This window comes from Entelurus aequoreus, linkage group LG11 (assembly GCF_033978785.1).
Source record: "Entelurus aequoreus isolate RoL-2023_Sb linkage group LG11, RoL_Eaeq_v1.1, whole genome shotgun sequence".
Lineage (NCBI taxonomy): Eukaryota > Metazoa > Chordata > Actinopteri > Syngnathiformes > Syngnathidae > Entelurus > Entelurus aequoreus.
Window position 1 is genome coordinate 68,519,206 of NC_084741.1, and position 17,408 is coordinate 68,536,613.

General features: G+C 36.3%; 1 protein-coding gene across 1 annotated transcript in view; it reads left to right on the forward strand.

Annotated features, from left to right (window-relative positions):
• pou2f2b (POU class 2 homeobox 2b) overlaps positions 1-16,933 on the forward strand; it is a 102,128-nt gene extending 85,195 nt beyond the window's left edge. Inside the window, exons 8-16 of the mRNA XM_062063886.1 lie at positions 5,328-5,419; positions 5,486-5,638; positions 5,714-5,855; positions 5,926-6,074; positions 7,269-7,466; positions 7,619-7,869; positions 7,983-8,051; positions 10,223-10,296; positions 13,717-16,933. Coding sequence (XP_061919870.1) covers positions 5,328-5,419; positions 5,486-5,638; positions 5,714-5,855; positions 5,926-6,074; positions 7,269-7,466; positions 7,619-7,869; positions 7,983-8,051; positions 10,223-10,296; positions 13,717-14,048 — 1,460 coding nt within the window. The 3' untranslated portion in view covers positions 14,049-16,933. The remainder of the gene's footprint in view (positions 1-5,327; positions 5,420-5,485; positions 5,639-5,713; positions 5,856-5,925; positions 6,075-7,268; positions 7,467-7,618; positions 7,870-7,982; positions 8,052-10,222; positions 10,297-13,716) is intronic.
• The last annotated feature ends 475 nt before the right edge of the window (positions 16,934-17,408 follow it).

Consider the following 17,408-nt stretch of genomic DNA (forward strand, 5'->3'; position numbering starts at 1 on the left):
CAGTTGACAGACAGGTGCGATAGCCAAGCAGATCACGAGTTGTTGTCAGTAAGGCCTTCTAGATGGCCTAAGGCAGATTATATATTGTGATGTTGTGAGCTAGGTAACATAAGAACTCCTTTACCCAGCATGCCACAGTAGTGAAGAGCATGCGCAGTAGCCGTGTTTAGCCATGCCGGCAGCGGGATGTTTTTGATGAGCACATTGTGGAGTAAACTTGAAGAACTCAGCCAACACGCCTCGTCTGCATCTTAATGATAAGACATTGTGAGTTTAGAGATTGTGAGTTCAGATATTTTATTTCTTTATTTTTTCTTGTTTAACATGTTTTTTGCCATTTTAATTTTGACAGTACCACATAAGATATGTTTTAATTGCTGATGCGGGTTTATTGATTTTTAAATGCGCCAGAAAATAACCCGTTATGTACACTGTTGGTGGTGATTCAATGCCCAGTAGTGCGTAAATGTGTTCCTGTATAGTATTTCTCCAGCAATGGTCATGTGGTGACATAAATGATGGTGTTTTGAGAGCTAATCATTGAAGTCGGACATCTCTGAAGGCCTAGGTGGGAAACGCACAGCTCGCCACTGGTAATACGTGAGCATTGGATGATGCGGTCTTAATTTAGTTAGATAGTTAGCTGGTAACTTGCTAGCTAGTTAACAAGTGTGAGACGAAGTTGTTAAAAAATAAATGTAACTATAATTTCAGCCAAAGTCCGCCAGCTAAACTTTGCCAAAATCAATGCAAGTACTTTTTACAGGGAAACTGCACTTTTTGGGGAATTTTGCCTCTTGTTTACAATCATTATGAAGGACATGACAATGGATGGATTTTTTTTAACTCATTCTAAATATATATATATATTTTAATTAACCTTTATTTAACCAGGAAAAAATTCCATTGAGATTAAAAAAATTTTTTTCAAGGGAGTCCTGGCCAAGAGGCAGCAGAGTTACACATAAAATTACATTCACATTACACATTAAAATGACAGGATGGACATCAAGTAAAACAGTTACAGATAACTGAAGCTCCTTCAAATGCTCTCAATTTAAATTTAAAAGCATTTAAGGATTAACATTCAGTCAGTTTCCAGTCTCTCTGTAATATGTTCCAAGCACAAGGAGCTGCATAGACAAAATATTTTTTCCCTAGCTCAGTGCGAGCAAAAGGGACAGAAAGCAACAGCTGATTGTTGGATCTCAGTGCATAAGAGTTTGTACTTCTCTGTGAAATCAATGCACAAATGTGATCGGGCAATAGTCCAAGGCGAGCCTTGTAAATAAAAATGTACCAATGACACTGTCTCCTAATGGACGGAGAAGGCCATCCCACCCGAGAGTACAAGTCACAGTGGTGTGTCATGTCTTTACAGTTTGTGATGAACCTCAAAGAAGCATGGTAAACAGAGTCGACCATCTGAAGACAGGAATGAAAATAGTAAATGAATGCGATCAAAAGTCCGCTTACAATGGGGAGCCGTTCAATTCTGCCTATAGCGTCCCTAAAAAAATATCCAAACACCTCCATTAAGGTTTTAGATACACGTTGTAAGTATATCAATCAATGTTTTCAATCAATGTTTATTTATATAGCCCTAAATCACAAAAGTCTCAAAGGGCTGCACAAGCCACAACGACATGTGTAATGTTGGAGCACATTTATAATAATAATTTTAAGCATACACGGCACATTAAATTAAAAAACACATCACAACGTTTGCTTTTTCTTTTCCTTCATTACTGAATTCTGCTTACTGCAGACTTTATAAGAGCAAACAAACATAATAAAACATCACTTACTGTACAAGGTCTGCTGTCAATAGGATGCCGACTGTAAGGATGTTCATATATTCCCATTTAGGTGAAGAATGTTGCATAATCCTCGCGAAGAAACAAGGGGCCTCGGGGGGAACAAGTGCTTTTTGTGTCGTTCTCGCCAGTTCCAGGTCTTAAACGGCTGTCAACGTGTTCCAACTTGTCAAATTATATTCTTGGCCATCTACTTTTCAGTTGAGAGGCATGATTTATGATCTACAATAAACTTCCAGGGAGCAGAGACACGAGAAAGCAGCAGACCACTGCATGATGTAAACATAAGCACACATGCTAGTGATCACAGCGCCGATTTAAATAGTTTGTCTGCGTTAACAATATCACTTATACTTGGTTAATATTCAAGTCACGAAATGTAAATGGAGTCTTGTGGGCGCTTTTTGAATGGTTATTTATCGGATTTTATGGGCAGAATAGTGGAGTTGTAAGTGGACTTTTATTTACGTTTATTTAATATTTTGAATGCATTAAAAAAAATCCCTCCGTCATGTCTTGCATAATGATTGTGAACAATAGGCAAAATTCCAAAAAAAGTGCAGTTCCCCTTTAAGGCAGTGTCGATTTCCAATGCAATGAAGAAAGGCACCTTAACAAACGTCATTCGCACACACACACTAAACATTGGGCACCAATGCGCCGATGTCATAAGATTTAACACATCCGCTAGCTAAAATGTTAAGAATTATTCAATGATACAATTATATGCATTGTGTCTACTCGAGTACTAAAATTCCAGGAGTTAATCAATAAGACATCATTATGTAGCTTTTTAAACAGATCATCACAAAATGATTGCTTATTTTTGAGCGAGTTAGTTTTGGTGTTTTATCATTTGTTGTTATTTGTGCTATTTTAACTGTCCTTTTTTTTTTTATTACATAAAAAATATACTTGTTTTATTTTGAACTTTTCTAGTCCTTACTTTTGAATAGACAAGTTTAATAGTTATTTATGTATTTTTGTAGCCTAATGAGCAACATAGTTACAGTATGACTAAATATTTATGAACGAACTTGTCATCTTTGTTGTTAGTAAGCACATGACTAAAAGTATCTCAAGTTGATGACTAAATTAGAGCCACTGAATATGTGTATGCTTTAAAATCCCACTAGTCGACTAATCGTTGAGATAGTCGATGACTAGTCAACTCTCAAAATAGTAGTTAGTTGCAGCTCTATGACATCATAAAGTAGAACACAGTCCAGTACAACACATGTCGCCAGTTGATTTCCATTATTAAATGATGTATTTGCTCAAATATAAGACAATATCGGGTCTTCTTATATGCTGTGTTTAGAGATTTATACATGTAAACCAACAGGTGGTGCGGAACAAATTCTCAGAGCTATTCTTCTTGTCACTCACACACCGGTGACCTGAAATTGGGTTGTCTTATATTACACAACATAGCTTTCCAGCGATTTCAAAACAGAATAAATTTTGTCAAGTGGCATTTGTCCCATATTACTATAAATGTAAATGTTTAAACTAACATTTTATCATTAATAAACCTGATATAAGTGTAAACATATGTGAACCACTAAGTAATAATAAATTGAATGCAACTCACTGTTTGGTAACACTTTATAATAAGTAAACAATGTTAAGCATTAATAAAGCATATTTATTCTGCTCATTAGTATGCAGTTTATAAACAGTTATAAATATTTTACTCTTTACTGTGCTGTATAAATAACTCATCTAATGGTTGCCTTTTTATACTTTATAAATCTTAATCATTGATTCCGAATTTCTATATTATATTAATGCATTGTTTGATCATTTAGAAAGCGCATGAAAACAATCTCTCCAGACATTTATACATACAGCATTCAGACATGTACTAATGGTAATATTCATAAATGTGTTTATAAACTGCATACTAATGAGTATTCATGTCGGAGATATGCTTTTTAGATTGTGAATTCAATATTTACTAATGATTTATCAATTATTTATCAAAGGATTTACAGCAGGGGGTGTCAAACTATGGACTGTACTGTCACATTATTAACCGTATCCCCTTGGCATCCATTGCACCGGTCAACCAGGTGGGGTGTCCCCACATCTGCGGTCCCTTCCAAGGTTTCTCGTTCCCATTGGGTTGAGTTTTTTCTTGCCCTTATGTGGGATCTGAGCCGAGGATGTCGTTGTAGCTTGTGCAGCTCTTTGAGACATTTGTGATTAAGGGCTGTAGAAGTAATATTTGATTGATTGATTGATGGATTTTTATTGAGGAACACATCGCAATTATTGTAACAGTGAATACATATGAATATAAACGTATAATAGCCTTGTTACACAATTTGCATAGGCAACTATTTTGTTTCATTATTGTATGGTTTATTATTTTGTATTGTATTTTAAACACTGTTAGCCAGAATGTGCTTTATTTTTTTTGCAGCCTTTTGCAGGCCGCATCAAATGATGTGGGGGGCCAGGTTAAAAGAATGAGGCGGGGGGCCGCATTACACGATGTGTTGTCCTAAAAAATGTGGCATGCTTAAATGTTGTTGTGGGCCACATTAAAATAATGCGGCGGGCCTCAATAAATGATGTGGCGATTGATTGATTAAAACTTTTATTAGTAGATTGCACAGTACAGTACACATTCCGTACAATTGACCACTAAATGGTAACACCCGAATAAGTTTTTCAACTTGTTTAAGTCGGGATCCACGTTAATCAATTCATGATGTGTCGGTCCTAAATGACGTGGCTGGCCACATTAAATTATGTGGCGGGCCAGATCTGGCCCCCGGGCCTTAAGTTTGACACCTGTGCTTTATAGTGTGCACTTCTCATAAAGTGTTACCCACTATATTAAAGTTAAAGTACCAATGATTGTCACACACACACCAGGTGTGGCAAAATTATTCTCTGCATTTGACCCATTACCCGTGATCACCTCCTGGGAGGTGAGGGGAGCAGTGGGCAGCAGCGGTGGCCACGCCCTAGAATAATTTTTGGTGACTTAACCCCCAATTCCAACCCTTGATGCTGAGTGCCAAGCAGGGAAGTAATGGGTCATTTTTATAGTCCTTGGTATGACTCGGCCGGGGTTTGAACTCACAACCTACCGATCTCAGGGCGGACACGCTAACCACTAGGCCACTGAGTAGTTGAAGACGCTTGAGCGGTACAGGAAGTTGTACACCTAGTGGCGTTTTATAGGTACTGCTGTTATTAATACCCTGTGTGCTGCATTATAAGTGTATTTACTTACATGCACAAATTAACTTGTGTCTGTAATTAATGTCAAATTTAATGGACTGAACACTCATACTATGTTGCAGTTCTATGGGTATCATCACACATTTCTCTTTCTGCTATGCTGCTGTGGCATCACAAATAAGCCAAAGAAAAAGCTTGTGGCTATGCTTGAATTTAAAAAAAAAAAGGAAGCACACCCCTGCCCCACCCCACCACTGTAAAATAAAATAGATACAAATGTGCATGTTATTTTATAACCTGTGTATTTTATAGGACTCCTGTCGACACCAAATCTTATTTCGCTACCTCAACAAAACCAAGGGAGCCTGCTGTCTGGTCCAGCTAGAATGGGACTGCAAGCACAGGTAGGCAGGAGTAAGGATGGCGTCATATTTGGTTACAATATGTCCTAACCGGGCTCTGTTTTTCAGCGAGACAAGAGCATGGAGATCAGCGGCGGAGTAGGAGGCATGACGACGGTGTCGTCTGTGACCGCTCACGCCGAGGAGCCCAGCGACTTGGAGGAGCTGGAGCAGTTCGCCCGCACTTTCAAACAGAGACGCATCAAACTGGGCTTCACGCAGGTACAGGAGCAACATTCTGTGCGTGTGTGTGTGAGCATTATTCAGTGCTGAGTCTGTTTCCCTCACCCCCCCCAGGGAGATGTGGGCCTGGCCATGGGGAAGCTGTACGGCAACGACTTCAGCCAGACCACCATCTCTCGCTTCGAGGCCCTCAACCTGAGCTTTAAGAACATGTGCAAGCTGAAGCCGCTGCTGGAAAAGTGGCTCAACGACGCAGGTGAAACCTCGTCCACTTCCTTTTTGTGCATCCATTGAAGTTTGTGACTGACTTTGTGTGCTTGTGACAGAGACCATGTCCATGGACAGCACCCTGCCCAGCCCCAGCTCACTGTCCAGCCCCTCGCTGGGCTACGACGGGATGCCCGGCCGCCGCAGGAAGAAGAGAACCAGCATCGAGACGAATGTACGCATTGCCCTGGAGCGTGCTTTCTTGACGGTAGGACACACAGCTCTCCTTCGGGTGCTTGAAAATCCTTGAAGAAAGTCTGCCAATTTTATTCCAAAAGTGTAAAAAACAGCTCTGCATGGTAGTTGTGTGCGCACTAACTTTGAACTTCTGTTATTTTGTAATTATTCAAGCTTATCATAATTATATATTTTATGTGTTTAATGAAAACAAACATTGTAGATCAAATACAAAGTTAAAAAAATGTTTTAGTATTAAAATGTTTTATTAAAATTCGATAGTAATTAGAATTACGTAATTTAGAATTGAAGAATTATTAAATCAATTTAATGTAAAAAAACAAACATATGATCATTTCAGTTATATTTATAAAAATCATCAAAACATTCTAACTATACATGTATATTTTAATATAATATTTTACACAGTTTCAATACTATAGTAATTAAGGTATTTAATTTTGCATTTAAAATAACTGTAAGACAATCGTTTGTCACTATCAATAATAATCCATCCATCCATTTTCTACCGCTTGTCCCTCATTGACAGTAATAATGGTGTTGCAGGTTATTTCAAAGCATACCACATTTATTTTAAATAAATAATATGATTCATATTAATAATTCTCATAAAATGTATCCCGTATAGACATTATACACAATAATAATCAGTGATAATAATAATGGTGTTATGGCTTACTTTCAAAGCATGCAAAACATAATATATAATAATATCTTATCTTATTGTATATTAAATATTATAACTCTACTAATGATGTATGTATCGCACATATAGACATTATATACAGTAAGTGAATGTTGTTTTGTTTGTTTTTGTTTGTATGCATATTATATTGAGATGTAAATATAGTCTATTAATAACAATGCAATATTATCATAGTAGTATTAATACTGGTAGTAATCATGTTATCATTTTACAGATTAGTTTAGTTAATAAATCAGGAAATGAATCAGATAATTAATATTCAATGCCAAGACAACAATGCTATGCTAATGCTACTGTGCGCCCATCTTCTTCTTACCATTTTTAACATCAGAGAACAAAATGTGCGCTTTGCATCACAGTCCTCTCCGTTCCCTGCTGGTGTACTTGTCCTACAATTTCTCACTCAAAAGATCAAGTCCAGTGTCGAGCGTGAAAATGTGAGCGTCCTGACGAGGTCATAACTGCTCGCTGAGTCAGCTGCTTTCTTTTGGGTCGCAGAACCAGAAGCCTACCTCAGAGGAGATTCTGCTGATTGCTGAGCAGCTCAACATGGAGAAGGAGGTGATCCGGGTGTGGTTCTGCAACCGCCGGCAGAAAGAGAAACGCATCAATCCCAACAGCGCCACCCCTCCCCTGCCCAGCCAGCCCGCTGTGACCCCGCCCACCCACAAGGCCCCGTGCTACAGCCCTCACATGGTGCGGGGATACGAGCACGAATAGCTGCAAATTCTCTGTTTGGAATAGAATGCCTTTATTGTCGTTATACGTCAGCACAATGAGATTAGAGCCTCGCCACTATCAGTGCAAAAACATTTTTTTAAAACATCATGGCTCCTCTCTTCAAACAGATAACCAGTCAGCTGTCGCAGGCGGTGACCAGTCTGAGTAACACAACGGCGGCGACCACCATCTCCTCCATCTGCCCTCTGACCTCCAGCCTCACCTCCCTCACCTCCAGCCACCCTTCCTACAGCTCTTCCCCTTCCCCGGTGACTCCTCCCCTTCCTCCTCCTCCAGCTGCAGCTCCTGTTGGTCCTCCGCCCCGCAGCACGGTCAGCCCCGCCACTTCCAGCCACGGCACACTCAATCTGAACGCTGGGTAAGATGGCCGCCAGCGGCAATGCAAACCAATAGAGCACTGCAACTCGTGTGTTTCACCTGCAGTTTTCACGCTGACATCCCGACATGCTAACCGTGTGTGTGTGTTCACAGCTTGTGGCGTATGGGGAAAAAGAACGGCGACATGGCGAGCTACATCACCGACTTTGCTGCAAACCTGAGGTGAAAATGACATGACACATCATATTAACAATGCTCTATGCCTGTGGATGTACAGTGCATGTACAGTAAAACCTCTGAGGTTGAATAATTTGTGTGGTTTTTTTTTATATTCAGAATACATTTTTTCAATAGGAAATCTTGGAAATAGAATTAGTCTTTTCCAGGGTCAAGATGTCATCATCTGTGAGACCTTTATCAACTCAATAGAAAATGTCTGAAGTAACAATTTGATAATATTGACTGTTGAACAAGTGTAAAACTAAGTTAATCTCTGCGTAATAAACATATATTTGACATTTTTTACTTTGATATAAGTGTAAAAAGAAGTTACGCTTTTTTTAACATTCTTAACTCTCACCCAAGTGTAAAAAAAATTTGGGTGGCACAAAATAATTGATTCACATCGGAATCACAATTTGTATTCATCCAATTTCGAAATCGATTCATAATTTTCAATAATTAATTTTAAAAATGAAAACTTTTTTTATAAGAATCATTTTTTTTTGAGGACGTTTTTAGGTTGTTTAGAAAGAGTTTCATTCTAATTATTATACCAAATAATACATTGCCAGAATGGGTTTGAATCGAGAATCATCTTGAATCTAGTATCGGTTCTGAATTGTCACCCCAGGAGTCGGAATTGGATCGAATTGTTAGGTGCCCAAAGATATATATTCATAATACAATTCTTTATAGGAAATCTTGGAAATACAATTAATCTGTTCCAGGGTCAAACTGCCAAGGTAATCTCTCCAGTAACAATTTAACGATCAGAGCTCTCATACAAAAGTTTAAAAAAGTTCATCACTGAAAGGCAAAATAGAGTCTAATGCAAGTGTAAAAAGAATATATGGTGAAAGTAACTGTTTTACACTCTCAACTCTCTTAGAAGTGCAAAAATAAGTTAATCGCTTTATGACAAAAGAGATGTTTTAACATTGTGAATAGAAGCTAACTGCTGTATGATGAAAGTAACATGTTCAACTCTCATGAAAGTGTAAATATAAGCCTAATCGCGGTATGGTAAAAATCTTAACCATTGTACTTAATTGTAAAAGAAGTTAACCGCGGTATGATCAAAGTATCTTTTATTATACAGAAGTAAAACTACTGTATGATCAAAATATGTTTTATTATACAGAAGTTAACTACTGTATGATTACAGTATATTTTATTATACAGAAGTTAAATACTGTATGATCAAAGTATATTTTATTATACACAAGTTTTAACTACTGTATGATTAAAGTATATTTTATTAAACAGAAGTTAACTTATGTATAATAAAAGATACTTTAATCACTACTGTATGATTAAAGTATATTTTATTAAACAGAAGTTAACTGCTGTATGATTAAAGTATCTTTTATTATACACAAGTTAACTTATGTATAATAAAAGATACTTTAATCACTACTGTATGATTAAAGTGTCTTTTATTATACAGAAGTTAACTACTGTATGATCAAAGTAACGGTTTAATTAGTGCTGTTAAACGATGAATTTGTTTAATCCGATTAATCACACAATTGAATTTTGATTCATCACAAATAATCGCGGTTAATTACTTGCTTGCATAATGACTTAAAACAATATTTTGACACAAATATAATGTTATTGTCAGACATTTTTCAAATGTATTGCTTGTCATTAATTTGCTGAAAACTTGGCAACAGTAAATTATGAAGCGCACATTTTGTTGTTTCCTCACTCACTACCTATTTAGGATGTCACAATAAGCCCAATTTCTAGTTCTATGGTTGTCATCACACTTTGCCTTTTATCACTGGTGACCTGTCTGTGGTCACAACTGAAACGCAGCAAAATTGAGAAACTATTTTTCTATAAACGTAGTGAACTGTGCGACTTCAACGCTTCCACTGTAAGTGTGCAGCTTCCTGCTCTACTTTTTGAACTATACTTTTTTTATTTCTTGCTGCTAAACTTGCCTATTTCCTGCCCCTTTTTCTCTTCTGCTTGTGTGTGTGTGTGTTTATGCTTCGATGTTTGGTGCTGTGTGTGTGTGTGTGTGCGTGTGTGTGTGTGTGTGTGTGTGTGTGTGTGTGTGTGTGTGTGTGTGTGTGTGTGTGTGTGTGTGTGTGTGTGTGTGTGTGTGTGTGTGTGTGTGTGTGTGTGTGTGTGTGTGTGTGTGTGTGTGTGTGACACAACAGGAACACTGTGATGGGGGTTAACACAGGGATGAACCAAGCTCTTCTCGGTAACAATCCCCTCGCCACTATTCAAGGTGTGTGCGTGTGTGCGTGTGTGCGTGTGATTAGACTTTAATACACAACTCAAGGCGAATCATGTCATCACCATCCAAGAATGTGTCGCTGGCACGAATGTGTTGCTGTGTGTGTGCTCATCTTCCTCATCTGCGTCCTCTCCTCCCTGCATGAGTTGTCACCGTAACACATTTTGTATGTGTAACTGCAGTAATGATCATTTTTAGAAACACTTTTCAAACTCTCATGGTGCTCGGTCGATCAAAACCCATCCATTAAATGGCCCAAAATGCCTTAGACGAATGAAAGCAATCTGCAGGTAAACAAGTGACCTAAGCATCATGTAAAGGGCTGTTGCCGTGACAACTGTTCACTCAGGCCTCTTGTTCGACCTCTTTGTTCATCACAGCTGTAATTGATTGTGAAATGATTGATAAAAATAACCACTTTACAGGCCTGACGATATGGAGGATTTCTTTTGTGTGTGCCAAATATTAAATACATATAAAGTACGTATGTAAAACAATTAAGTAAAATGTTAATGAATAAATTCATTTATATGCATGATAATTTTACAATTGTCCATTAGTTCATTAAAATATGCAAAATAATCTTAAACCAATTGGATTTTAATTTGATAGTGTGTGATGCGGCAGTCATAGAATTAATAAATATTTGAATGATGTATAAATATATCACCCATTGTATAAATAATTGATTGTATATAAATCAATTGCTCTTGAAATACATCAATGAATATATTTGATACAATTACTGTTTAAATAATGTATTTGATGGACAGTTTTATTCACATTTAATTGACTTTCCAGAAAAAACCTCCATAGTCATGAAATAGATACAAAACAAGTAATAAATACACATAAATAAATATGTCATGAAATTCTATATTGTTAGATGAATATTTAGAACAAGTAATAAATACATACAAATAATTATGTCATGAAATAACGATATTGTCAAATAAATATTTAAAACAAGTAATACATACAAATAATTCTGTCATGAAATAACTACATCGTTAAATATTTAAAACAATAAATACGCAGATATGAGTCTGTCATGAAATAATGATATTGTTAAATGAATATTAAAAACAAGTAATAATTACATACGAATAATTCTGTCATGAAATAACTATATTGTTAAATGAATATTTAAAACAAGTAATAAATACACAATAATTCCTTCCTTCTATTGTTAAATGAATATTTAAAACAATTAATAGATACGTATAAATAATTCCGTCATGAAATAAGTATATTGTTGAAAAAAATATTTAAAACAATTAATAAATACGCAGATATGAATCTGTCATGAAATAACTATATTGTTAAATGAATATTTAAAACAATAAATACGCAGATATGAATCTTTCATAAAATAACGATGTTGTTAAATGAATATGTAAAACAATTGCTAAATACACACCAAAAAATCCATCATGAAATAACTATATTGTTAAATTAATATTTAAATCAAGTTATACAATACACATAATAATTCCTTCATAAATTAACTCTATTGTTAAATGAACATTTAAAACAATTAATAGATACGTATAAATAATTCCACCATGAAATAAGTATATTCTTAAAAAAATATTTAAAACAAGTAATACATTTGCAGATATGAATCTGTCATTAAATACTGTAACTATATTGTTACATGAATATTTAAAACAATTAATAAATACACAGAAATACATCAGTCATGAAATAACTATAATGTTACATGAATATTAAAAAAAATTAATGATTACACAGAAATAAATCTGTCATGAAATAACTATATTGTTACATGAATATTTAAAACAATAAACACGCAGATATGAATCTTTCATAAAAAAATGATATTGTTAAATGAATATGTAAAACAATTGCTAAATACACACAAAAAAATCCATCATGAAATAACTATATTGTTAAATTAATATTTAAAGCAAGTTACACAATACACATAATAATTCCTTCATAAATTAACTCTATTGTTAAATGAACATTTAAAACAATTAATAGATACGTATAAATAATTCCACCATGAAATATTTAAAACAAGTAATACATTCGCAGATATTAATCTGTCATTAAATACTGTAACTATATTGTTACATGAATATTTAAAACAATTAATAAATACACAGAAATACATCAGTCATGAAATAACTATATTGTTACATGAATATTAAAAAAAAAGAATGATTACACAGAAATAAATATGTCATGAAATAACTATATTGTTACATGAATATTTAAAACAATTAATAGATACGTATAAATAATTCCACCATGAAATAAGTATATTCTTAAAAAAATATTTAAAACAAGTAATACATTCGCAGATATGAATCTGTCATTAAATACTGTAACTATATTGTTACATGAATATTTAAAACAATTAATAAATACACAGAAATACATCAGTCATGAAATAACTATGTTGTTACATGAATATTAAAAAAAATTAATGATTACACAGAAATAAATCTGTCATGAAATAACTATATTGTTACATGAATATTTAAAACAATAAATACGCAGATATGAATCTTTCATAAAAAAACGATATTGTTAAATGAATATGTAAAACAATTGCTAAGTACACACAAAAAAATCCATCATGAAATAACTATATTGTTAAATTAATATTTAAAACAAGTTATACAATACACATAATAATTCCTTCATAAATTAACTCTATTGTTAAATGAACATTTAAAACAATTAATAGATACGTACAAATAATTCCACCATGAAATAAGTATATTCTTAAAGAAATATTTAAAACAAGTAATAGATTTGCAGATATGAATCTGTCATTAAATACTGTAACTATATTGTTACATGAATATTTAAAACAATTAATAAATACACAGAAATACATCAGTCATGAAATAACTATATTGTTACATGAATATTAAAAAAAATTAATGATTACACAGAAATAAATCTGTCATGAAATAACTATATTGTTACATGAATATTTAAAAAAAAAATGATTACACAGAAATAAATCTGTCATGAAATAACTATATTGTTCAATTGATATTTAAAATGAGTAATTAATACACACAAACAGATCAGTCATGATATAAATGTTTAATTTATTTCAATTAATGAGTTGATTATTTGAATAAATATTTTGAATTTAATGAATTAATTCACAAACTATTTAATTTTGCTACAAAGTACGGCTCTATAATGAAATCCATAGATACATCAAATATATATTTTTATTAGGTGGTCATGAATTAAATACCGTATTTCTAATTATATTTGACATTGTAATTAGTCAATGGATAATTTGACAGGTGATTATTTCCTATTGTCCTTTCTTACATTTCATCATGCGTGTCATGTGATGAGCCAGCGTGTTTTGTGTGTCTCAGTGAATCTTTTCCTGCACTTGTCTCCTTCATCCAGCCCTAGCAGCCAGTGGTGGCCAGCTGCCTCGTTCTAGTCTTGACTGCGGCAGTAAGATGATGCTGGGGGCGTCGGGCGGCCAGGCGGGGGGCCTGGCGTCCTCCCTCTTCCTCAACCACCCCGCCTTCCTTCACATGGGCCAGAACCCCGGCGCCGGACTGGTCAGCGCGGCCGTAGCCAAAGCCTCCCTGCCCTCCCCCTTCGCCCCTTCGGCCAGCAGCATCAGCCCCTCCCTGTGCTCCCCTTCCCCCTGCTCGAGCCCCGCCTCCTCTTGCTCGTCCATCGAAATGGCACACAGCCCCCCCTCTCTGGGCGGGGCCAAGATGGAGTGACGGCGGCCAGTGAGCGGCCAATCAGCGAGGAGGGGGAAGAAGGAAGGAAGTAAGAATCTCGCCTTTCACACCAAAGCTAGCTCTTCTCGTCTCTTGTGCTCTTCTTCCGGCACCTCTTCACGCCGTTCGTCCTTCCCTCGCCGTCTTTCGATGCCAAAAACCCACAGAATGAAGGAGGGAGGGAAGGGGGGAGGGATCGAAAGGGGGCGGAAATGACGGGAAGACTGAAACCAAAAATTCTTTATCTAGCCAAATAGTCAGCACGGCACCTCTCCATCCACAGCAACAGTGACTCTTTAAGACGAGCAGAGAAGCCTAAAACCAAAAATGACTAAACGTGGCAAAGAATTAAAAAAGGAGGAGTCCTTTTTTTTTTTTTTACTTTAAAATGCTGCGGGTCTGACGGGAGAGAAGGAGAAGTTTAAACCAAAAATATAACCTAAGAAGAAGAAGAAGAAGGTGAGGAGGCGGCGGCGGTGATGGAACACACAATGACAAAAAAAAAAAAGACAAGACAACCATACCAAAATCCCAAATACCAAAAATACGGAGAGAAAAGCTTTATTCAAAAAGGACATGTAAATAAATACTGAAGCTATCCAGGACCAGGACTCCACTGCTAAACATCATCCCCATCATAAGCGCGAGATAGCATAGCGTCGCTTTCTACTCATTTACAAGCACTACTCATCATGCCGTGTCATCGTCACCATCATCTTTGTCACCTTATCACCCTTTTTTACCCCGGGGTCAGAGGTCACGCTCCAAACGTGCTCGTAATCAAAATGGGCGAGTCAGCGCCGTAACAGACAAAACTCACGGGACATTGCGGCAGTACAGTAGGAAGGGGATTCTTACGGCCCCATTCGCCAGAGTTTACCCGACACATGAAACGGGACAAATTAAAGGGGAGCACTATACACTTTCGCCGCCAGACTGCAGTAGAGTGTTGAATTGCTTAAAATGGGCTTTGTGGCCATTCCAGTTTTGACCACAGCGTCAGTTGCTTTGCAGAGTGGCGCTTTCCATCCTTTTCAGCAGACTGCATTGCAAAATGATTAACCCCGAGATCCACCCACTACTGTATCGTTCAGGTGTAAGACTTTGCAGGATCCCTATACACACAGGCGCTGTCCCGCCTCTGTTGCGGCTCTGATACCCCCTACCAAGGCGGTCAATGGCCGTCTCTCCATTTTGTGTCCGTGCTGTTCATATAGAACAACAAAAAGGCGGAAAAAAGCCGGCAAAGAAATTCCAGGGGTTGTCCACAGGCCCGCCCGAAGGTAATTTACAACCATTTTAATGGGCTTTGACATATTTTCCAAATAAAATACACACTAAGAACATAAAAAAATAAAAGGTTATGGGAAAAAAAAGTTGAATGTGTAAAATGTTACCAGAGTATTTTGGCAAAAATATTTTTACTCACACACAATTCGCAAAGTAAAAAAAAAACTATTTTCTTCAGTTAAAAAAAATATTTGCTGGTATAAAAACAATGTTTTTGTTTCCAGATGAGCTTGAGCTGTAGTAACACAAATAGCTGTTATTCTTATAGCCAGGTACAAATAAACACACAGGTCTGGCATTTGGGCTGCAGTGTTTTTTAAACCCTGAGACACATCTAGCTCAAAAAATAGTTTGTTTCTTGTAGAGGCAAATATAATCGTGCGTGGTCTTGGTATCAAATTAAAGCAGAGCCGAATGATTACAGTAGAAGTGGAGATGTATCTTCAGTAACTGATCATTGAGTTTTAGCGATAAAAGAATGCTACTTGTTAGTGTTAGCGTTCAAATGATGCCAAGTATGTCACAATCGTCATCGAAATGTTACAAATATCAGAATAAGACAGAAACAGCGTGGACAACCCCTGGACTAGACTCTCGTAGAGCATTGGTTCTCAAACTCCTGTGCAAGCGCCAATTAGTAGCACAAACAAAATATATAATAACAAAAAGTGCCGTAGTACCTCGGTTTTTGTTGTTTTTCAAGAAAACCAAAGTATTTTCCCATAAAAAATCATGTAAATCCAATTAATTTGTTGCAGAAAATGTCATCTCAAAATGTGTTTTGTGTTTATATTTGTGTGGTTGTGGTAAAAAGCAAAGAGACTTGTTGTGTAACTGTGTTAGCGAGCAAAGAACTCCAGAGGCAACCAGTGATGACATCACTGACGGGCGACGGGGGGTGAATCACTTCCTGTTTGGGTCGTAACTGCTACGTTTTGTAATAAAGACACGTTACAAATACAGTCAATATTTATTGTTAATGCCACGACAAGACCGAGTCACCAACGCACAAGGTTCTTTGTTTGTGAAATGATACACAGACTGGTTTGTTCGGAGTAGGGAGGTAACGATAAACATACTCATGATAACCACTATAAAACTGCAGATGGTTAGTAATACCGCTTGAAATAAAAATAATCGAAAAACCGTGAATGATAAACTCACGGACTGACTAGCGCCAGCTTGCTAGCTCTCTTAAATGCTAACATGAAAACAAGAGACATTAACGTCTTTCATACCCTAATCTAAGCTTGTACATTACATACATTACTGTCTGAGCAACTATTTGCATACTATATTACCACTGACGGGAAAATAGGAAGGGAACTCTTGGTTAAAAGACTTCTGTGTATAAGTACTTTTTGAGTACATTCAACAATACCACGATAATGATAACCGTGATCATGTTGACAATAACCCTGATATGACATTTTCATGTCGTTACAACCCCAGTTAGGCGTCATGTTTCACTGTACGACAACCAAGTCGGTGTCACGGAAACCCCGGCCAACTTTTTATGAATGATTTCGCCAAAAACAAAAGTCTACGAAAAATGGCCAGTAAATTGCAGTTCTATTTTAATCGTAATTAATCTTAGATTTGATAGATAAATAGATACATCTTCACGCTACAAGTTTGAGGTGGAGCTTTTGTTGTAAAATAGTGGCCCTCAAACTTTTTTCACCAAGTGTCACCTCAGAAGTCACTTGGCCCTCCAAGTACTAGCATAATGCCCAACATTAAAGTAAAGTATTTTCCTGGACTATAAACCGTTACTTTTTTCCAACGCTTTGCAACCAGTGGTTTATAAAACGGTGCAGCTAATTTATAGATTTTTCTTTGCTAACGGCCACAATTTTTTGTATTCAACAAGAAATGTTCAACACCGACAGAGACACTTGAAAAGTTTGTTGTTTATTTGTGCTATGGCGCCATCTTTTGGACAATTTCGCTCACTGCGGGTGATGGGGGTTGCAAATTGTACTTCCTGTTTCACGCCTTAAAACCGGAAGTATATTGTGTTTTGTCTACTATTAGTTAATAGCATTTCTGCTCGAAAGGATTCTTCTA